At 46.4% G+C, this 22,185-nt stretch overlaps 2 protein-coding genes, 1 long non-coding RNA gene and 4 other non-coding genes across 16 annotated transcripts in view; 3 read left to right on the top strand and 4 right to left on the bottom strand.

Moving 5' to 3' along the window:
- Nucleotides 1-12,077, top strand: part of LOC144483592 (uncharacterized) — a 31,500-nt gene extending 19,423 nt beyond the window's left edge. For 2 of the 10 annotated variants that reach the window (XR_013496020.1, XR_013496019.1), the window contains exons 3-4: nt 8,206-8,297; nt 10,563-12,075. This is a non-coding gene — a long non-coding RNA (uncharacterized LOC144483592). Of the gene's footprint in view, nt 1-4,027; nt 4,090-8,205; nt 8,298-10,327 lie in introns of all 10 variants that reach the window. The other 8 variants (XR_013496023.1, XR_013496022.1, XR_013496026.1 and 5 more) reach the window with 7 other exon arrangements.
- On the bottom strand, nt 10,071-10,161 carry trnar-ucu (transfer RNA arginine (anticodon UCU)). The gene is given in 2 exon segments: nt 10,071-10,106; nt 10,125-10,161. It is a non-coding gene; the product is annotated as a tRNA-Arg (tRNA).
- Nucleotides 12,078-14,979: 2,902 nt separating the features above from the next.
- On the bottom strand, nt 14,980-15,061 carry trnas-uga (transfer RNA serine (anticodon UGA)). The gene has a single exon. It is a non-coding gene; the product is annotated as a tRNA-Ser (tRNA).
- A 329-nt stretch (nt 15,062-15,390) lies between these two features.
- Nucleotides 15,391-15,462, bottom strand: trnag-ucc (transfer RNA glycine (anticodon UCC)). Its single transcript has one exon. It is a non-coding gene; the product is annotated as a tRNA-Gly (tRNA).
- A 1,592-nt stretch (nt 15,463-17,054) lies between these two features.
- LOC144483557 (histone H1-like) lies at nt 17,055-17,705 on the top strand. The gene has a single exon (XM_078202194.1). It carries the CDS (start codon nt 17,055-17,057, stop codon nt 17,703-17,705), a length of 651 nt encoding a protein of 216 aa, XP_078058320.1.
- A 904-nt stretch (nt 17,706-18,609) lies between these two features.
- Nucleotides 18,610-18,692, bottom strand: trnal-cag (transfer RNA leucine (anticodon CAG)). The gene has a single exon. It is a non-coding gene; the product is annotated as a tRNA-Leu (tRNA).
- Nucleotides 18,693-19,638: 946 nt separating this feature from the next.
- Nucleotides 19,639-19,950, top strand: LOC144483574 (histone H4). The gene has a single exon (XM_078202206.1). The coding sequence runs from the start codon at nt 19,639-19,641 to the stop codon at nt 19,948-19,950; it is 312 nt and encodes a 103-aa protein (XP_078058332.1).
- Nucleotides 19,951-22,185: the final 2,235 nt, after the last annotated feature.

Genomic DNA, 22,185 nt, shown 5'->3' with positions numbered 1-22,185 from the left:
TGAACCCTGGGATGAAACTCCGACTGTAGTTGAATAGTCCTAGCACCTTTCTAACCCCTCTTATATTAACCGGCCGCGGCATCTGTTGTATTGCCTCTTTCCTGTCCGCCGGCATTTCTTTAAGTCCTTGGGATATAAGGTGCCCTAGGTATAGGACCTGGGACTTCCCGATCTGCGCCTTTTTGGGGCTGACTTTTAACCCTGCGGCTTTTAATTCGCTCAGTACTAGGTATAGGGCTTCTTGATGTCCTGACTTGGACTCTGAAGCTATTAGGATGTCGTCTACATATTGTAAGGTCGTGTTACCCTCTGGCAGTTCTACCCTATTTTAGGATGTCACTCATCACTCGATGGAATATAGCAGGGCTGTTGTGGAATCCCTGTGGTAAACGGGTCCAGGTGCACTGCTTGTCCCCTACTGTAAATGCAAATTTGTCTTGGGATTCAGGATCCAAGGGTAAGGACCAGAATCCATTAGCTATGTCCAGTACTGTAAATATTTTATGCTCCTGTGACAGTCCATTCAGGATTGTCGAAGGGCTTGCTACAATGGGGTGCAGTTTGGACGTGACTTTATTAAGTCCAGTGTAATCTATCGTGAGCCTATAGCTCCCGTCAGGTTTACTCACTGGCCATGTTGGGGAGTTAGTGGTGCTCGTGGCTTCTCTCAGGATCCCCTTTTTCACTAACCCTTTCACGATCTCTACTACAGCTTTCTCTGCTTCTGGTTTAATTGGGTACTGCCTGTGTGGCTTATGCTCTGGTCCCGGTACCTTTATTGGGTCTGTTTTGGTTAACCCGGTATCTAACTTTGTCTCAGCCCATACTCCGGGAACGGAAGCACAAATGGCTCCGAACCCTCCTGTCTCTAACTCCCATTTTCTGGTGGTGACTGTGGCCACCTTAATGGTCTCGAGGTGGCTTGTGAGTTTCCCCATTTTAATTTTTCGACCGTCCTGTCTTGGCCAAATCAATTCTCCCTTCCCACAATCTATCAAGATCTCATATTCTTTCATTTAATCATTCCCCATTATGGTTCCCTCGTTATTTCTGCACACATAGAACTTCATTGGGATATATAGATTGTTTATTTCTACTAACGTGGTCTCGCTAAGGTAGGCGGGAGTTTTGTTCCCTCCTATCCCGGTCAGATAAATCATTTTATTCGTAGTGGGTAAGGGTAGGTCGGTAACGGATATGGATGCCCCTGTGTCCACTAGCATCTCGCATTGTCTGCCCCCTACCAGTGCTGACACATAAATCCTTCCCTCCTTTTTACCCTTGTGGACGGGGGCTGCAGACCGTCAATCTTGCTGACCCTGGGTGTCCTTTTGTTCCTGGGGTTCAGCTGGGGACGTGGATTGGGCTGGGGGTCTCCCATGCTTATGCCAACATACGGCTTCCGTATGTCCGTGTCTTTTACAGTGGCTGCAATGCTTACCACTGTTCCTAGTTTTGCTCTTTCTCCGTGGAGTCCCGCAATCCCTCGCAAAGTGCCCCTGTCGTCCACAATTGTGGCAGATCAATCTGGGTTTTGTTTCACTCTCATCACTGTAGGCTGCTACCCTTTCTAACCTTGCTCTTGCCTGTGGTTTCTCTTCCGCTGGGACGCCGCCAGCCCACTCCACTAGCTCATCGTAATTTTGGGACATGATCACTCCCATTTTTAGGATGGTCTGGTGGGCACTAGAGAGTCCCTCCTTAAAAGCTTGGATGAATGCTCGATCTCCTCGCCCTGGGTCCACTTGTCCTGAGCACTCTTGGTATATTCGGAACAATCGTTCCCCGTACTCAGAGGCTCCTTCCCCTTTAAGCTGCTTTGTGGTGGTGATTCGGCTCCAATTAGTGGGGGCATTCCCTAAGACCCTCTGAATTTCTTCCTTAAACCGTAAGAAGGGTGGTTGTTGGGTATCTATTTCTGCTGTTAGGGGGATTACATGTGTCCACCGTCCCCCACTATAATCCTGCGCTATAGGGGAAGCGGGTCCACCTACTACCTGTCTCCATTTATCCGCTGGACAGGCTGCTCTGACCAGTTGGTGTATGTCTCTTAGGTGTAATTGATGTCCTACCCAGATTGTGTCTAATTCCTCCCAGAATGTGGTGTTCGCGCTTCTGGTTTGTAATTTGCCCAGGGAAGCCATCTGCTGTCTTTCCCCTGGGGTAAAGGGTTTATAATTTGCCTTGGGTCGCGCTGCGGTCCCCCCTCTAGTTATGGGCGCTAAGTTATGTTCCAGCTGTTCCCACTCTTCTGAGGGTGCCGTTGGCCCTTGCTGGGTGGACTCATAAAAGGGCAGAGGATCAGTTTCTCCTCCCTCTTGCCTTTCTAAAACCTGATTTCGTTTTTCCAATTCCCTCACTTGGGATTCTAGTTCTCTAATTCTTTCTTTGTCCTCTCTCCATTTCCTTGTAGAGGCAATTGTTTGTTCAATTAGACCTGCTAACTGATGTGTTAACATGATTCCTATTTTCTTCGTTCTGTTTCTTTTTACTTTATCTATCCACTTTCTCTGCTGCTCTAAGGTTTGAGAAGTATCCCAGCCATCCTTTTGCATTCTCGTTATTAACTCCTTCCTGTCTGTCATGTAGATTTCAATCAGGGAACCTGCAGATCCCCTTTTAACTTCACTATCTGCCATTTCGCAGATTTCACTAACCCCGGCCACGATTATTCTTTAGTAAAGTGTGCTAACTACCGTAGGGACTTCACTACCCCCGGCCACTATTACTACTCTTAGCAAAGTGTGTTAACTACCGTAGGGACTTCACTACCCCCGGCCACTATTGCTATTCTCACACCGTGTTTTACTGCCGTTACAGGGTTTTAAGTTATACTCACGGCTTCCACGATTACCACTTCGGCAATGTGCTTCTCCACCGGATTTCGGTTTAGGTCAGAGTTGATCAAACTCCTGTTCCGCCCCGCTTTTCACCACATTGACAGTACAGTTTCCAACTTTTCAATAACTTTCATGCAATCAGCTGGCACCTCTGCGTCTGTTCGCCACTACAGAGGGTGATGTTAAACCGACTTCTGCCCTTTTGTGCTTCACAATCCTTTAGTGCCCTTGGTGTCTCTCACTCACTTCAATTCCTGACCTTCACGTGGCAGATTTCTGCTCTTAATAGCCAGTCTAAGGCAGAGGTTTTGAGACAGGCACTACCTTGTCCTTTTGTTGATCAGCACAAATCACAGTAATTCTTATTCCTATCAGCAGTTAGTACTTATCACTATAACAAATATTATCACAAATAAACAGTACAAATGTTTCCCCCTTGTAAACCGTATTTCCTGATCCAGTCTGACTGTCACAGATTCCGCGATCTCTACCCCGGTTGCGACCGTGGCCAATCGATCTCACCAGTAATAGGATCCTAGCCGACTACGCCAATTGTTGTGGGAAAAATCCACCAGTAGTCAGACTTCGAGATTCAGAAAATACGATTTATTAAACGGAGCTCCGTGGAGAAAAGCGCTATGTTCATAGAACACTTTTTCTCAATTGTATACCGGGAGCGGTTCAAATTATAACCTTTACACAATGGGTTAGACCGGTGATTCGAAGATTATCACATTTACAAGTATTTAGCATTTCATGAATGGGTACATTTCCACATATTTACAAGAATACAAACAGGTATGGACATTTAGCATTTTATGAATGGGTCTATCAATGGCTAGTTTCGTCTTGTGCGGGTGCTAATCGGTTCCCTCGCATTCATATTTCCCGCCTTCCTCTAGCATTAATCTAAGCTCTTTGTTTAGGGGTTTCCTTATCTTAAAGATGTTTCGACCCTTGGCTTTGGCTTCCTGAGGTGTTTGTTTGCTATGAGTCACTGTCTGTACTTTGTAAGTGGTTTGTCTGTCAGGATTCTGGCTTGACGTTATTTCTGAACAGCGGGAGCCTGTGGCTGTTTTTCTGGCTTCTTTCACAGTTAACCCTGTGTGTGCCAGGCAGCCATTTCAGAATGTGCTTTCTTGTGCTGCCATTTTAAAGTGTGCCCCCCTTGTATTTTCCCCTTACAGTTTCAAGAAGCCCTCCTGGATGCTCCTCACAAGCTCTGCCCCATCCACGCACCTAGCATTAAGTGAGTCCCAATCAATATATGGGAAGTTAAAATCTCCCACCACAACAACCCTGTTACTTTTACACCTTTCCAAAATCTGCCGACATATCTGTTCTTCTATGTCCCGCTGGTGTTGGGTGGCCAATAGTAAACCCCCAACATTATGAATACACCTTTCCTATTCCTGAGCTCTACCCATATTGCCTCGCTGTATGAGCCCTCTGAGGTGACCTCCCGGAGTACAGCTGCGATATTCTCCTCATACTCACCTGATGAACAAAGAACAACACAGCACAGCAACAGGCCCTTCGGCCCTCCAAGCCTGCACCGATCATGTGTTCCTAACTAGACCATCCGTTTGTATCCCTCTATTCCCAGTCTGTTCATGTGGCTATCGAGCTAAGTCTTAAATGATCCTAGCGTGTCTGCCTCAACCATCTTGCTTGGCAGTGCATTCCAGGCCCCCACCACCCTCTGTGTAAAATATGTCCCCCGCATATCTGTATTGAACCTTGCCCCCCTTGAACTTGTGACCCCTTGTGTTTGTCATTTCTGACCTGGGAAAAAGCTTCCAACTGTTCACCCTATCCATGTCCTTCATAATTTTATAAACTTCTATTAGGTCGCCCCTCAACCTCCGTCTTTCCAGGGAGAACAACCTTAGTTTACTGAATCTCACCTCATAGCTAATACCCTCCATACCAGGCAACATCCTGGTAAACCTTTTCTGCACTCTCTCCAAAGCCTCCACGTCCTTCTGGTAGTGTGGCGACTAGAACTGGACGCAGTATTCCAAATGTGGCCGAAGCAACGTTCTATATAACTGCAACATCATATGCCAACTTTTATACTCTATGCCCCGTCCAATAAAGGCAAGCATGCCATATGCCTTCTTCACCACCTTTTCCACCTGTGCTGCCTCCTTTAAGGATCTGTGGACTTGCACACCCAGATCCCTCTGTGTGTCTATACACCTGATGGTTCTGCCATTTATTGTATAGCTCCCCCCTGCATTAGATCTACCAAAATGCATCATTTAGCATTTATCTGGATAAAGTTCCATCTGCCATTTCTCCGCCCAATTTTCCAGCCTATCTATATCCTGCTGTATTCTCTGGCAATGTTCATCACTATCCGCAACTCCAGCAATCTTTGTGTCGTCTGCAAAGTTACTAATCAGACCAGCTACATCTTCTTATAAATCATTTATATATATATCACAAACAGCAGAGGTCCCAGTACAGAGCCTTGTGGAACACCACTAGTCACAAACCTCCAATCAGAAAAAGAACCCCCCACTGCTACCCTCTGTCTTCTATGGCCAAGCCAGTTCTGTACCCATCTCGCTAGTTCACCTTTGATCCTGTGAGATTTAACCTTTTGCACCAGTCTGCCATGAGGGACCTTGTCAAATGCTTTACTAAATTCCATGTAGACGACATCCACGGCCCTTCCCTCGTCAATCATTTTTGTCACCACCTCAAAAAACTCAACCAAATTTGTGAGGCATGCCCTCCCTCGTACAAAACCATGTTGTCTATCGCTAATGAGACTATTCAGTTCTAAATGTGCATAGATCCTATCTCTAAGAATCTTCTCCAACAATTTCCCTATCACGGACGTCAAGCTCACTGGCCTATAATTCCCGGGTTATCCTTGCTACCCTTCTTAAATAACAGGACCACATTTGCTATCCTCCAATCCTCTGGGACCTCAGCTGTGTCCAATGAAGAAACAAAGATTTCTGTTAGAGGCCCAGCAATTTCATCTCTTGTCTCTCTCAATAATCTGGGACAGGTGCCATCTGGCCCTGGGGATTTGTCTACCTTTATGCTTCCTAAAACACCTAACACTTCCTCCCTTGTAATTGCGATTTGTTCTAACGGGTCTACACATCCCTCTGAGACACTACCAATCAACATGTCCCTCTTCTTTGTGAATACTGATGCAAAGTATTCATTTAGGATCTCACCTACTTCCTTGGGTTTTGAGCATAATTCCCCTCCTTTGTTCTTGAGAGGTCCGACTCTTTCTCTGACAACCCTCTTGCTCCTAACGTATGTATAAAATGCCTTGGGATTCTCCTTAATGAAGGGGCAGCGCTCCGAACCTAGTGGCTTGTGCTACCAAATAAACCTGTTAGACTTTAACCTGGTGTTGTGGGACTTCTTACTATATTTATCCCAGTCCAACGCCGGCATCTCCACATCATATTCTCCTTAACCAGTAGTGCAACTCCCCCACCCCTTTTACATCCCCCTCTATCCCGCCTGAAACATCTGTATCCTGGAATGTTAAGCTGCCAATCCTGTCCTTCCCTTAACCAAGTCTCTGTAATGGCAACAACATCGTATTTCCTAGTACTAATCCAAGCTCTAAGTTCATCTGCCTTACCTGTTACACCTCTCGCATTGAAACAGATGCACTTCAGTCCACCAGATCCTCTTTGATTATAAACCCCACCCTGCCTGCTGTTTCTCTGGGTCTTACTGGCCCGACTCTCCGGTTCTCCTTCAGCTAATTCACCTTTGCTTTGGTTCCCACCCCCCTGCTAAACTAGTTTAAATCCTTCCATGTGACATTAGCAACCTCCCGGCCAGAATATTTATGCCCTCCCAGTTTAGATGCAACCCGTCCTTCTTGTACAGGTCCCATCTGCCCCGAAAGAGACTCCAATCGTCCAGATATCTGAAACCCTCCCTCTTGCACCAGCTGTTTAGCCACATGTTGAGCTGCACTATCTTTCTATCCCTAGCCTCACTGGCATGTGGCACAGGGAGTAATCCTGAGATTACAACCCTTGAGATCCTGCTTTTTAACTTTCTACCTAACTCCCTAAACTGCTGCTGCAGGACCTCATCACTCTTCCTACCTATGTTGTTAGTACCAATATGTACCACGACCTCTGGCTGTTCACCCTCTCCCTTCAGAATGCTTTCTGTTTGTTCAGTGACATCCTGGACCCTGGCACCAGGGAGGCAACATACCATCCTGGAGTCTCTTTCACGTCCACAGAAACGCCTATCTACACCCCTAACTATAGAATCCCCTATAACTATTGTTCTAGTGCTCTTTGTCTCTCCCTGCTTAACAACAGAGCCAGCCATGGTGCCACTGCTTTGGCTGCTGCTGCTGTTATTCCCTGATAGCCCATCTCCCCCAACAGTATCCACAACGGTATACTTGTTAGAGAGGGGGATGACCACAGGGGATTCCTGCACTGACTGCCTGCCCCTTCTGGCGGTCACCCATCCATCTGCCTGCACCTTGGGTGTGACCACGTCTCTAAACTCCTATCTATGATGCTTTCCGCCTCCTTCCTGCTCCTAAGGGCATCCAACTGCTGCTCCAACCTATCCATGCGGTCTGAAAGGAGCTGCAATTGGGTGCACTTCCTGCAGACATAGTTGTCCGAGATGCTGGAAGCCCCGGATCTCCCACATCCCAGAAGTGCAACACTTAACCCCACCAACCGACATTTCGAGCACCAATTAAATTATTTGAGAAAATTTATAAAACTCTTACCTTCACTTTTACCAACTCACAGTGGCCTTTTTTTTTGGTTCGAGGAGGGAGCGAGGGAAACACTAATGTAGTGTTTCGGGTTTACCCCTCCTTGACACCAGATCTTCAGCTTCCCACTTCTTGGTAAATGTTGCTGGTCTGTCCAGCCCTGTTTGAATTTTATATGTTTTAATCAGATCTCATCTGATCCTTTCCTTTCTGTTTTTCACACCAAAGTGTATAACTTCACATTTAGCTGCGTTGTGCTGCATCTGCCATGTGTTTGTTCACTCACTCAATTTGTCCAAATCACCTTGAAGCCTCCATGCATCCTCCTCACAACTCACAATTCTGCCCAGTTTTGTGTTGTCAGCAAACGTGGAAATGTTACGTTTGGTTCCCTCATCCAGGTCGTATATGTGAACAATGGGATTAGAATAGATAGATGCTGATGGCCGGTACATACACGAGGGGCTGAATGGCCTCTGTCTGTGCTGTAAAATTCGATGACTCTCTGACCTCTTAAAGAAGTCATTCATTTGGGAACTCCTGAGATAATGATTGGTTCGATAGAAATAAAGATCTCTTGTCTTTTCTCTGGTGTCTTACACTTTGTTCCTTGCTTCCTGACAGGAATCTCCAAACTGGGGGAATTGTGGATCCTGGTGACATCATCATCGGTTTGGTGGTCGACCTGCCAGCTGTTCATATGGAATACAGATGCTGTGAGTGAGCATTGTCCGCCTCCCACTTACAGCATTGACAGGGACAACCTGCATCATTTCCTATTGGGACTAGAGTCATAGTCATAGAGTCACAGAGATTTACAGCTGGAAACAGGCCCTTCAGCCCAACTCGTCCAAGCTGCCCTGATTTTGCCATGAAACTAGTCCAGGTGCTTGCATTTGCCCCATATCCCTCGATACCAATCTTACCCATGTAACTATCTAAATGCTTTTTAAAAGGCAAAATTGTAACCACCTCTACTACTACCTCTGACAGCTCGTTCCAGACACTCACCACCGTCTGTGCAAAAATTGCCCCTCTGGACCCTTTTGTGTTTCTCCCCTCTCACCTTAAACCTATGCCCTCCACTTTAAAACTCCCCGATCTTTGAGAAAAGACATTGACTATCGAGCTGATCTATAGAACCATAGAACCATAGAAAATTACAGCTCAGAAACAGGCCTTTTGGCCCTTCTTGTCTGTGCCGAACCATTTTATGCCTAGTCCCACTGACCTGCAGTTGGACCATATCCCTCCACACCCCTCTCATCCATGAACCCGTCCAAGTTTTTCTTAAATGTTAAAAGTGACCCCGCATTTACCACTTTATCCGGCAGCTCATTCCACACTCCCACCACTCTCTGCGTGAAGAAGCCCCCCCCTAATATTCCCTTTAAACTTTTCTCCTTTCACCCTTAACCCATGCCCTCTGGTTTTTTTCTCCCCTAGCCTCAGCGGAAAAAGCCTGCTTGCATTCACTCTATCTATACCCATCAAAATCTTATACACCTCTATCAAATCTCCCCTCAATCTTCTACGCTCCAGGGAATAAAGTCCCAACCTATTCAATCTCTCTCTGTAACTCAGCTTCTCAAGTCCCGGCAACATCCTTGTGAACCTTCTCTGCACTCTTTCAATCTTATTTACATCCTTCCTGTAACTAGGTGACCAAAACTGTACACAATACTCCTAATTCGGCCTCACCAATGCCTTATATAACCTTACCATAACACTCCAACTTTTATACTCGATACTCCGATTTATAAAGGCCAATATACCAAAGGCACTCTTTACGACCCTATCCACCTGTGACGTCACTTTTAGGGAACTCTGAACCTGTATTCCCAGATCCCTCTGTTCAACTGCACTCTTCAGAGTCCTACCATTTACCCTGTACGCTCTTCTTTGGTTTGTCCTTCCAAAGTGCAATATCTCACACTTACTTCGTTAAATTCCATTTGCCGTTTTTCAGCCCATTTTTCTAGTTGGTCCAAATCCCTCTGCAAGCTTTGAAAACCTTCCTCACTGTCCACTACACCTCCAATCTTTGTATCATCAGCAAACTTGCTGATCCAATTTACCACATTATCATCCAGATCATTGATATAGATGACAAACAACAATGGACCGAACACCGATCCCTGCGGCACACCACTAGTCACAGGCCTCCACTCAGAGAAGCAATCCTCCACAACCACTCTCTGGCTTCTTCCATTGAGCCAGTGTCTTATCCAATTTGCTACCTCCCCATGTATACACAGCGACTGAACCTTCCTAACTAACCTCCCATGAGGGACCTTGTCAAAGGCCTTGCTGAAATCCAGGTAGACAACATCCACCGCCTTCCCTTCATCCACTTTCCTGGTAACCTCCTCGAAAAACTCTAATAGATTGGTCAAACATGACCAACCACGCACAAAGCCATGTTGACTCTCCCTAATAAGTCCCTGAAAGAAGAAGCAAACCGTTTGCTACTAATCTGATCCAAAATCCGACTCTGGTGGGACTCAAACCCACAACCTTTGAATGGCTAACTTGCCCTTATTTAGAAGTCCAACGCGCTATCCATTGCGCCACAGAGCCTAATTATTTTATAGATCTCTATAAGATCATCCCTAAGCCTCCTGCACTCCAGGGAAAAAGTCCCATTCTATTCAGTCTCTCATAACTCAAACCATCAAGTCCTGGTAGCATCCTAGTAAATCTATTTTGCACTCTTTCAAATTTAATAATGTTCTTTCTATAATAGGGTGACCAGAACTGCACACGGTATTCCTAGTGTGGCCTTCCCAATGTCTTGTGCAACTTCAACATGATGTGCGAAATCCTATGTGAGGATAAATGGGCCAATACATTGCATTGCCATTCCGACAGTTGTTAATGAAGTGAAAAAGCCGGTGTTTAATGAAATGCCCCAGGTGGAAATCTGCTCGAATGTAACAACACTGCAAAATCCTCAATTATTGTTGTTTCTGCTCAACCAGCCCCAGAAGCTTGGAAGATGGAAGTCCCCGATTGGTCTGAAGTTGGAGGTGAAGAGGAGCCAAGTTTCAACAACTTGCTGACAAACATCAAAATTCAGCTGCTTTGGAGCAAGGTGATCCTCGAACAGGCCATTCAGAGTAGCCAAGACCCTGCTGCTGGAGAACAGAGATGGAGTGAGCAAGGCCAGATTCTCGAGTGGTCAAAATGGGACCTCATTCATTGATGGAGTCTCCTACTCCAGTTCTCACTCCTTTTGACATTGTTGGATGGGTTGAAGTGGAGGAAATTAGTCAGGATGGAAGTGGTGACGAGATTCACAGTCACTCCGTTAGCTTAGAGACCATTTTTAAGGCAATATGTGCAGCGACTCCACTCTGGAGTGGATGTCAGATCAGCTCACCAGGTGGAAGGAGACCGAGAGCACAGACGAGGCCATTCAGCCCCAATACTTTCTTAAATGCTCCGTTGTGCAGTTCAAAAACTAGAAGTCTGGGATTCGAGCCAAGTTACGCAGGCGACTGGGAAAAGCACCATCGGATTAATCAGACCACTGGCCCATACCGGAAAGACTAAAAGCCCAGCACAGGGACGTCAACATGTATTTTCACTTTTAATGTTTCTTCTTTACTCTAAATAACTTCTTGTGTTTGTATAATTATCATAAATGTTTCGCATTAAAACAAATACTCTGAATATTTAGCATTGCTGGAGAAGTGTAACTGGGAACAATGCCCTGTTCATTCAGTTTGAGGAACACTTCCTGACAGAGGAAGACTGGGACATGACAGCTTCTCCCTATCAGCTCCTTCCAATTCCCCCCACAATTCTGAACACCTCTATCAAATCTCGTCTCAATCTTCTCTTCACTAAAGACCCAAATTCTCCAATCTATCGATGTAACTGAACTTCCTCATCCCTGGACTCATGCCCAGAGATTTATTACACCCTCGCTAATGCATTCACACCCTTTCTAAACACTGCTGTCCAGATCAGAGTGCAATACTCCAATTGAGGCCAAACCAGGGTTTGATACAGGTTTCCCACAACTTGCTTCCTCTTGTTCACTATGCCCAGACGTATAAAGCTCACAATCCCAAATGCCTTAGTAACCACACTCTCAACCTGCCACCTAAACAGCAATTTGTCACATTTGACCACAGGTCCCTTGTTCCTGCATGCCTTTACAATTGTATCATTTCTTTTCTATTGTCTCTCCCTTTTCTTCCCACTGAAATAAATCATTTCACACTTCTCTGCTTTAAATTGGTCTTGTTTGGCCAATCCACAAGCTGTCTAAGAAACTGTGAGCTTCAACACTACCTCCTCACTGTTCACAATGCTGTCACGTATTGTGTAATTACCACAGTTTGAATGTGTGCTCTGTACAGCAATGCCGATGTCTCTAATATCTATCAGGAAGAGCAGAATTCCTAACACCAACCCTCCTGGAATCCCACTTTAACCGACCTCCAATCCAAATAAAAACATTTCCCACTGCTGTGTTTCCTGTCACTCAGTCAGTTTCCTATCCATTTTGCTGCTGTCCCTTTTATTCTATCAGCTCCAAATGTTACCACAAGTTTGCTGTGTGCCCCTTTATTTATAAAATACTTTTTGCCAGTCCATGTTCACATTAACCACATTAGCCTCATCAACCCTTTCTGTTACCCTCATGAAAATCTCGAGCAAGTTAAATATGATTCCCCTTTAATAATTATGTGTGTGTTTTCCTTAATTAATGCACATTAGCACAAGTGAGTGTTAATTTAATCTGCAGTTATTGTTTGGAGAATATCCCACGTTGCTGAGGTTAAACTGATTGGATTTAGTTAGCTTATCCTCACATCCTTTTCTGAAGAAGTGTGTTTACCATTTGCAATTCTCCAGTCCTCTGGCACCACACATGCAACTAGCAAGGATAGGAAACTTTTGGCCAATGCCTCTGCAATTTCCACCCTATTTCCCTCAGTATCCATGGATCCGTCTCTTCCAGTCACAAGAACACAGGAAATAAGAGCAGACATTGGCCACATGGCTCATCAATAATGTTCCTCCATTCAAGGGCAGCATGATGGCACAATGGATAGCACTGCTGCCTCACAGCATCAGGGAACTGGGTTCAATTGCAGTCCCAGTTCACTGTGTGGGGTTTGCACATTCTCCCCTTGTCTGCGGGGGTTAGGTTGATTGGCCATGCTAAATTGACTCTTAGTGTCAGGGGATTCACAGGGTAAATATGTGCGGTTACGGGAATAGGGCTTGATGGGTTGAATGGCCTCATTCTGCACTGTAGGGATTGTATGATTCAATACAATGATGATTTATGTATCTTTATTGCCATACAGTGCGAAGCACAGAGGCACAGCATTAAAACAAGAACAGCATCAGACAATACAAAGATAGAAATCATACATATTTCTGACAAGTTTTCCAAAAGTCACTACATTTTCAGCATTCCCAACAAAATCATTTGAAATATCAACAATTCTATGTGGGGAAAACAAATTGTGAATATCGTCGCATGAACCAAATTTCTACACTTTATACTGATGCCCACCCAAAATACAGTAGATGCGAATAAAGATCTTTTGAAGCTTAGGTAATAAGGCCATGTATCAATTTATAATATTGAACTAAACCATAAATCAGCCTTCTCTAAAGATTGCAATTCAAGAATCCTTAATCCTTCATCGGGTATTCCCCTCATGCTTTCCATTTTCCTGGTTACATATCTTTGCACTCTCTCTATAAGCTGAATATCTCTTTGAAAGTGTGGGTTCCAAAGTATGGGTGCAGTCTCCAGATGTGGGCATACCAGCTTCTGCCAGAGTTTCAGATCTTGGGTTCAACTCCAGTTTACTCCTCACTCCCTTGATTCCCAAAGAAACCAAAATGTGTCTATCTCAGCCTGAACTGCAATAGAATCCCTCCAGTGCAGATGGAGGCCATTTGGCCCATTGAGTCTGCACCGACTCTGAGACATCATCCCACCCAGAACCTGTCTCAGTCACCCCACATATTTATCCTGCTAATTCCCTTAACTGATACATTTGGGAAACAAAGGGTACCATGCGGTACCTTAACAAGGTACCGCAAGGTAGGTTGTTGCATGAGGTTAAATCTCACGGGATCCTGGGTGAGGTACCTTAATGAATACAAAATTGGCTTCTTGACAGAAACCAGAGGGTGGTTGTTGAGGGTTGTTTTTCAAACTGGAGTCCAGTGACCAGCGGTGTGCCTCAGGCATCAGTGCTGGGTCCACTGTTATTTGTCATTTATATTAATGATTTGGATGAGAATATAGGAGGCATGGATAGTAAGTGTGCAGATGACACCAAGATTGGTGGCATAGTGGACAGTGAGGAAAATTATCTCCAATTGTAAACGGATCTTGATCAATTGGGCCAGTGGGCTGACGAATGGCAGACGGAGTTTAATGTAGACAAATGCGAGGTGATGCATTTTGGTAGATTGAACCAGGGCAGACTTACCAAGTTAATGGCAGAGCATTGGGGAGAGATGCAGAACAAAGAGATCTAGGGGTACATGTTCATACTCCTTGAAAGTGGAGTCACATGTGGACAGAGTAGTGGAGAAGGCATTTGGCATGCTTGGTTTCATCGGTCAGAACATTGAATACAGGAGTTGGGACGTCTTGTTGAAGTCGTACAAGACATTGGTAAGGCCACACTTGGAATACAGTGTACAGTTCTGGTCACTATTATAGAAAGGATATTATTAAACGAGAAAGCATGCAGAAAAGATTTACTAGGATGCTACCGGGACTTGATGGTTTGAGTTTTAAGGCGAGGCTGGATAGACTGGGATTTTTTCTCTGGACGTAGGAGGCTGAGGGGTGATCTTATAGAGATCTATAAAATAATGAGGGACACAGATCAGCTAGATAGTCAAGATCTTTTCCCAAAGGTTGGGGAGTCGAAAGCTAGAGGGCACAGGTTTAAGGTGAGAGGGGAGAGATACAAAAGTGTCCAGAGGGACAATTCTTTTACACAGAGGGTGGTGAGTGTCTGGAACAAGCTGCCAGAGGTAGTAGTAGAGGTGGGTACAATTTTGTCTTTTAAAATGCATTTCGACAGTTACATGGGTAAGATGGGTATAGAGGGATATGGACCAAATGCGGGCAAATGGGATTAGCTTCGTGCTTTAAAAAAAAGAGCGGCATGGACAAGTTGGGCCGAAGGGCCTGTGTGCTGTAAACCTCTCTGACTCGGAACCCATTCGGCCTATCTTGTCCATGCCAGCCCGAGGCCCCCCTTTCCAAGCTCACCTTCCTGCACCCGGCCCGGAACCATGCAGCTGAAAGCATGATGGCGATCGAAATACTTCATACCAAAAAATCAGCAGGTTTTTTTTGGTTGTCTGAAAGAGCGGAAGTAAACACTTCACAACCATAACCGCTGCGAGCGGGGCTCGAACCTGCGCGGGGAAACCCCATTGAATTTCAAGTCCAACGCCTTAACCACTCGGCCATCACAGCTGCGCATTTCTATAAATAATGTAACCTCAGTAATGTTAATATTAACTTCTATCAAGTACCGGGATTGTGCAGAGCACAGTGTGTGAGCTGAAATGTGTTCCTCTACCGTTACTTTGTATCTTTGTCACGAACGGAGAACTCATTTGATGTCAGAGATTTGTTTTCCGATTTCAATATTTTTTCATGAGAAACGAATTACGTCCGAATAGAAAAAAATAAAAACTGATAGGTCTATTTTAATTCACTATTGTCAATGTTGCGTTCGCCCTGTTTTTGTCCACTCGGTTCAAAACAATATTCCCGGATAAGGTGCTAAAACAAATTATGGATGCGATGGCCGGGAATCGAACCCGGGTCAACTGCTTGGAAGGCAGCTATGCTCACCACTATACCACCATCGCTCACTCTGCTCAAGGAATCGTTATTTTAATCAGTTGTAATTACGGAACTACCTGAGTTGCTGATTTCATCACGCACCAGGTGTGTCCACAGCACAGTTTGGAAACTGAACTTGGCTTGTCTCGTTTTTCTGGACAGTTCAATTTATCTTTTTACTGTTGTTTCTGACTGGGAACTCATTGTTTAATTTTGAGGCCTGTCCTTTCATTTAAACAACTGAAAGCAAATTGAAGCTTGATTTTCCATTAGAAATCTTCGGTGAATTTTATTTTCGGAGTGCCCACCTACTGTTGTGACATGCGATAGCGAATTAAATAAATCACCACTGTGATGGTCAGGAACTGACGTTTGGTCAAACGCTCTCCCAGTCACCACTCCACCTCCATCGTTCACCTGACTGTGCCACTCCCTCAGTGAGAAAGTCCAGCTCTGACAATGAATCTGGTTCCCTCCAGGCCCAATCGGAGGATGGTCAGGAACTGTCTGTCGCTGTTAGAAATTCCATTATCAGCGAGTGGGGGATGATTATTTAACTGGCTGTCACTGGTTGTTGAGGTTGTGGTTTATTGTTACCTGTCAGTGCAGGAGAAACAAATAAAACAGGAAATCCAGAGACTCCAAGAGCAGATAATTTGTATTTTCATGGTAAACAAACACAGTGATCTCTGCAATCACTGTAATAACTGGGGGGGGGGGGGGGGAAACAGATATAATTGGCTCTGGCCACGGAATCTGGTTAACAGATGTGGTCCTACACCACATGGACTGCAGCGGTTCCAGAAGGCAGCTCATCACCTCCTTCCCAAGGGCAATTAGGGATGGGCAATAAATGCTGACCCAGACAGCGACACTCACATTCCATGAATGAATTCAAAGACAATCTGTGGGGAGCGGGCCTCAGAGTGTTTAACAGTTACTGAGGTGAAAAACTATAAATAACCCCCTGGAATCCGGAGCAAAGGCCGGAAGGAGGAGAAATTCCGTCCTGGGACCTTTCATTTGGTGAAAGTTTTGTCCTGTGAATGTGTAGATGTGAATATTGTGGAAGAGAGAGTGTATGAAAGGAGCGGGCGGTTCAGACTAATTCAACTGTGTTTGTGTGTCTGTTCTGATCATGAGATCTCCGAGACTCTCTTGTGTAAAATAAAACAATTTTTCAATCAAAGATTCCCGTTAAACCCGCTGCTGAGCCCCAAAGTGAGATTTCAAGGCAATTGTTTCGCTAAATTCAAGATTTCAGTGGAAATGTAGAGAACATGTCAGCTATCGCGTGTGAGAGCGCGATCAGTGCAGCAGTAAAACGGGTTTCAGTGGAAAATGGAGTCCTCAGTTCGAGTGAAACCTTTTCAACAGCAAACATTCGTGTGTCAGAGACATGAAGGATGTGAGCTGGATCTCTGGAGAGGCGGAATTTCATTGCAATGGGACAGTTTGTGAGGAGAGAGAAACACAGAGAGGTTGGAGGAGCCGGGAGCTGACAGCAGCTTGTCTCTGCTCCGTCCGCTCTCTGCCTTTAAGTTGCTCTGTGCCGCCACCACTGGGTTCATTTCGGATCCAGTTCTGACTCACACAGATTTTCCACACACTCTCGGATATGACTGAAACTGCAGCCGCCGAAACGGCTCCTCCAGCCGCTCCCGCTCAAGTGAAGTCTCCCAGGAAGAAGAAGGCGGCTCCCCGACCTGCGGCAGCCGGTCCCAAGTTAGGCGAGCAGATCCTCAATGTTGTGGCGGGTTGCAGCGATCGCAAGGGGATGTCCCTGGCCGCGATAAAGAAAGCTTTGGCTGGCAGTGGAGTGGATGTGGGGAAGCGCGGCTCCCAGATCAGGTTAACTATCAAGAGGAAGGTGGAGACAGGGTCGCTCGTGCAGACAAAGGGACAGGGCGCCTCCGGCTCCTTCAAACTCGCTAAGAAGGAAAGCCCGGGGAAAATGGGAAAGAAGGTGAAGAAAACAACTGCCAAGAAATCTTTCGTGAAGAAAACAGCGGCCAAGAAGGTGACAACAAAGAAAGCAGCAGCCAAGAAACCCGCAGCAAAGAAAACTCCAGTGAAGAAATCAACAGTGAAGAAAACAAGCAGCAAGAAGGCGGCAACTCCAAAAAAGGCGGTGAAGAAAGCAGCCCTGAAGAAAAAGTCTCCTGTGAAGAAGGTCACGGGTGGAAAGTCTGTCAAAAAAGTGACTAAATCGAAGGCCAAACCCAAAGTGAAAGCAGCAAAAGCGAAGAAAGCGCCAGGAAAGAAGTGAAACAACCCGAGCAAATTGTAAACCTCTGAACCCAAAGGCTCTTCTCAGAGCCACCCACATCTCTCAGGAAAGAGCTGATCCCGCAAGGAAATGATTCCTGTCCCGCGGCCCGGCTCATTCTCAATAGAGATCATTTCAAATTCAGACGAAAGCAAAACACAGCAGATGCTGAATTTCATTTGAATTTGACATTTGTTCAATCGCCACTTTCTCTCATAATAAAGATGTCTGGTAGATTCAATGTGATGATGTGGAGATGCCGGCGTTGGACTGGGGTAAACACAGTAAGAAGTTTAACAACACCAGGTTAAAGTCCAACAGGTTTATTTGGTAGCAAAAGCCACACAAGCTTTCGGAGCTGCAAGCCCCTTCTTCAGGTGAGTGGGAATTCTGTTCTGTAATGTTCTGTTATGTAAATTGAGTCTGTGTCTTTATATGCTCTGTTTGTGAACAGAATTCCCACTCACCTGAAGAAGGGGCTTGCAGCTCCGAAAGCTTGTGTGGCTTTTGCTACCAAATAAACCTGTTGGACTTTAACCTGGTGTTGTTAAACTTCTTACTAGATTCAGTGTGAGACAGTAACACTGGCGGCTCAACACCGCATTCCCGCCTAATTTTTAACCGAATCCCTGCAGTGCAGAAGGAGGCCAATCGTCCCATTGAGTCTGAACCGACCTCAATCCCACCCAGTCCGGATCCCCATTACCCTATTTATTGACCGGACTTCTCCCCGACACTCCGGTGCAATTTTGCATGGCCAATCAACCGAACAGGCGGGAGGAAACCGGAGCTCCCGGAGGAAGCCCAGGGAGAATGTGCAAACTCCACACAGACAGAGACCTCAGCCGGGAATCGAACCCAGTTGCCTGGAGCTGTGAGACGGCAATTCTTAGCCAAAAATCAATGTCAGGAGTGGGATTTGAACCCACGCCTCCAGAGGAGACTGCGACCTGAACGCAGCGCCTTAGACCGCTCGGCCATCCTGACTCCGTTAATTTTAAGCACAGGAGATTGCCCCAAACAGCTTCAATAAAGTGTTTGCAAACAGCGAGAAGCAGATGTGTGTGAGGATGTTCCGGAGGAAGATTCTTGCTATAGAATCGACTGTGTTTAGGTCGGAATATGACTGACTGGGAATTATGGCGGCACGGTAGCACAGTGGTTAGCACTGCTGCTTCACAGCTCCAGGGTCCCGGGTTCGATTCCCGGCTCGGGTCACTGTCTGTGTGGAGTTTGCACATTCTCCTCGTGTCTGCGTGGGTTTCCTCCGGGTGCTCCGGTTTCCTCCCACAGTCCAAAGATGTGCGGGTTAGGTTGATTGGCCAGGTTAAAAATTGCCCCTGAGAGTCCTGGGATGTGTAGGTTAGAGGGATTAGCGGGTAAATATGTGGGGGTAGGGCCTGGGTGGGATTGTGGTCGGTGCAGACTCGATGGGCCGAATGGCCTCCTTCTGCACTGTAGGGTTTCTATGATTATTACGGGACCAGGTTTAAAAGGACAAAGTCACGACCCGAAACGTTAACTCTGTCTCTCTCTCTCTCTTCACAAAAGCTGTCGGAGCTGCTGATTATTTGCAGCATTTTCTGTTTTGATTCCATATTTCAAAGCTCCGAGTTGGTGGAAACTCTTGAGTGTGAAGGGCGGCTCTGGAAGGGTTTGTGTGGGGAGCTGTGTTTCGCTTCCATTGTTAATAAACGGGTTGAAATTGGCGGTTGCAGAAACTGGAGGTGGAGCTGAAAGATCAGGGGCCGTTCTGAGTGTGTGTGTCAGTCCGGCTCTCTCCTCCCTCCCGCTCTGTGTTTAATCTTCACTCGATCTCCTCCCCTCTCTTCTCTCACTCCGCCTTTCTCAGTCAGGTCGGTGCGAGCTGTATAAAAGGAGCCTGAAAGAGTTCCTCTCTCATATTGTGCAGAGATCTGAGTGAAGAATCATCATGTCTGGCAGAGGGAAAGGAGGCAAAGGACTGGGTAAAGGCGGAGCAAAGCGGCACCGCAAAGTGCTTCGTGATAATATCCAGGGCATCACCAAGCCAGCAATCCGCCGCCTCGCTCGCCGTGGCGGTGTCAAGCGGATCTCGGGTTTGATCTATGAGGAGACTCGCGGGGTGCTGAAGGTTTTCCTGGAGAATGTGATCAGGGATGCGGTCACCTACACTGAACACGCCAAGCGCAAGACGGTCACTGCCATGGATGTGGTGTACGCTCTGAAACGCCAGGGCCGCACTCTCTATGGATTCGGCGGCTGAACAACTCGATCCTTTCTCCCGAACACACAACAAAGGCTCTTTTAAGAGCCACTCACCGCTTCACAGAGAGAGCAGTGACCTGGGAACGGCAGCTGGGACAGGCTGTTCAGTGTTTGAGATGCATGTTTGTTTTGTTTAGGTTACAGTGCGGGAATCACCGAATTTAACATTTCATTTGGAGCAGCCATGCGGATTGTTTTTGAAATTTTTAAGTGGATTGTCGGAGCAGCCCCCAGTTGACATGTGCCCTCAGTGAAACGCCACATCACTCCTGTTTAATCACTCAGTGTTTGGATAGAGTTTATAAAAGCTTTCTCTGGAATAGCGGAGTTTAGTAGCAGCAGCCGGTGAATCGTTCACTGGAACCAGTCCCAGTTGTGATGCTATTTGCCCCCAGACGGTTGCTTCCTGCACTGAAACTGACAGGCGGCACGGTAGCACAGTGGTTAGCACTGCTGCTTCACAGCTTCAGGGTCCCGGGTTCGATTCCCGGCTCGGGTCACTGTCTGTGTGGAGTTTGCACATTCTCCTCGTGTCTGCGTGGGTTTCCTCCGGGTGCTCCGGTTTCCTCCCACAGTCCAAAGATGTGTGGGTTAGGTTGATTGGCCAGGTTAAAAAATTTGCCCCTTAGAGTCCTGGGATGTGTCGGTTAGAGGGATAAGCGGGTCAAATATGTGGGGGTAGGGCCTGGGTGGGATTGTGGTCGGTGCAGACTCGATGGGCCGAATGGCCTCCTTCTGCACTGTAGGATTTCTATGATTTGTCCTCTTTTTAGGTCAAACTAAACCAAGTAAACAAACTCAGATTAAATCAGGACAAAGTAAAAGGGGCAGCTCCCCAAAAAGGAGGGGGAACAGCCCGAACAGAAATCAAAGTACAAAGGAAACTTAAAAACATCAAATTAAAATGTGATTATTAGGGTCAATAATGCACCCCAACCCCTGCGGTGCCCAGCGGGCGCGGAAAGCGTCAACCTCGCCCGTGGACACCGGATCTGCTCGGATGAGGAGGATCGCAACAGACACCTCCAGACGCTGAAAGATGCCCTCATAAGAACAGGATATGGCGCTAGACTCATTGATCAACAGTTCCAACGCGCCACAGCGAAAAACCGCACCGACCTCCTCAGAAGACAAACACGGGACACAGTGGACAGAGTACCCTTCGTTGTCCAGTACTTCCCCGGAGCGGAGAAGCTACGGCATCTCCTCCGGAGCCTTCAACATGTCATTGATGAAGACGAACATCTCGCCAAGGCCATCCCCACACCCCCACTTCTTGCCTTCAAACAACCACACAACCTCAAACAGACCATTGTCCGCAGCAAACTACCCAGCCTTCAGGAGAACAGTGACCAAGACACCACACAACCCTGCCACAGCAACCTCTGCAAGACGTGCCGGATCATCGACACAGATGCCATCATCTCACATGAGAACACCATCCACCAGGTACACGGTACATACTCTTGCAACTCGGCCAACGTTGTCTACCTGATACGCTGCAAGAAAGGATGTCCCGAGGCATGGTACATTGGGGAAACTATGCAGACGCTGCGACAACGGATGAATGAACACCGCTCGACAATCACCAGGCAAGACTGTTCTCTTCCTGTTGGGGAGCACTTCAGCGGTCACGGGCATTCGGCCTCTGATATTCGGGTAAGCGTTCTCCAAGGCGGCCTTCGCGACACACGACAGCGCAGAGTTGCTGAGCAGAAACTGATAGCCAAGTTCCGCACACACAAGGACGGCCTCAACCGGGATATTGGGTTTATGTCACACTATTTGTAACTCCCACAGTTGCGTGGACCTGCAGAGTGTCACTGGCTGTCTTGTCTGGAGACAATACACATCTTTTTAGCCTGTCTTGATGCTCTCTCCACTCCCATTGTTTTGTTTCTGAAAGACTGGATTAGTTGTAAGTATTCGCATTCCAACCATTATTCATGTAAATTGAGTCTGTGTCTTTATAAGTTCTGTTTGTGAACAGAATTCCCACTCACCTGAAGAAGGGGCTTAGAGCTCCGAAAGCTTGTGTGGCTTTTGCTACCAAATAAACCTGTTGGACTTTAACCTGGTGTTGTTAAACTTCTTACTGTTCTTCTCATCAGCCATCTTCAATTTCACACAGAAATAAAGCAAACCCCTTCCGAGCGCTGATTAAATAGACAGTCCCACAGGTCTATGCTAATGAGGAATTGGGAAAGCAATGATTGTGATTGGACATTTTGAA

This window comes from Mustelus asterias, unplaced genomic scaffold (genome assembly GCF_964213995.1).
Source record: "Mustelus asterias unplaced genomic scaffold, sMusAst1.hap1.1 HAP1_SCAFFOLD_76, whole genome shotgun sequence".
Taxonomy (NCBI): domain Eukaryota; kingdom Metazoa; phylum Chordata; class Chondrichthyes; order Carcharhiniformes; family Triakidae; genus Mustelus; species Mustelus asterias.
The sequence above is the reverse complement of the archived record's forward strand: the minus strand, read 5'-3'. Positions and strand labels throughout refer to the sequence as shown.

Coding starts and splice junctions, on each gene's coding strand:
- LOC144483557 (XM_078202194.1), top strand. CDS start 17,055: ATGACTGAAACTGCAGCCGCCGAAACGGCTCCTCCAGCCGCTCCCGCT.
- LOC144483574 (XM_078202206.1), top strand. CDS start 19,639: ATGTCTGGCAGAGGGAAAGGAGGCAAAGGACTGGGTAAAGGCGGAGCA.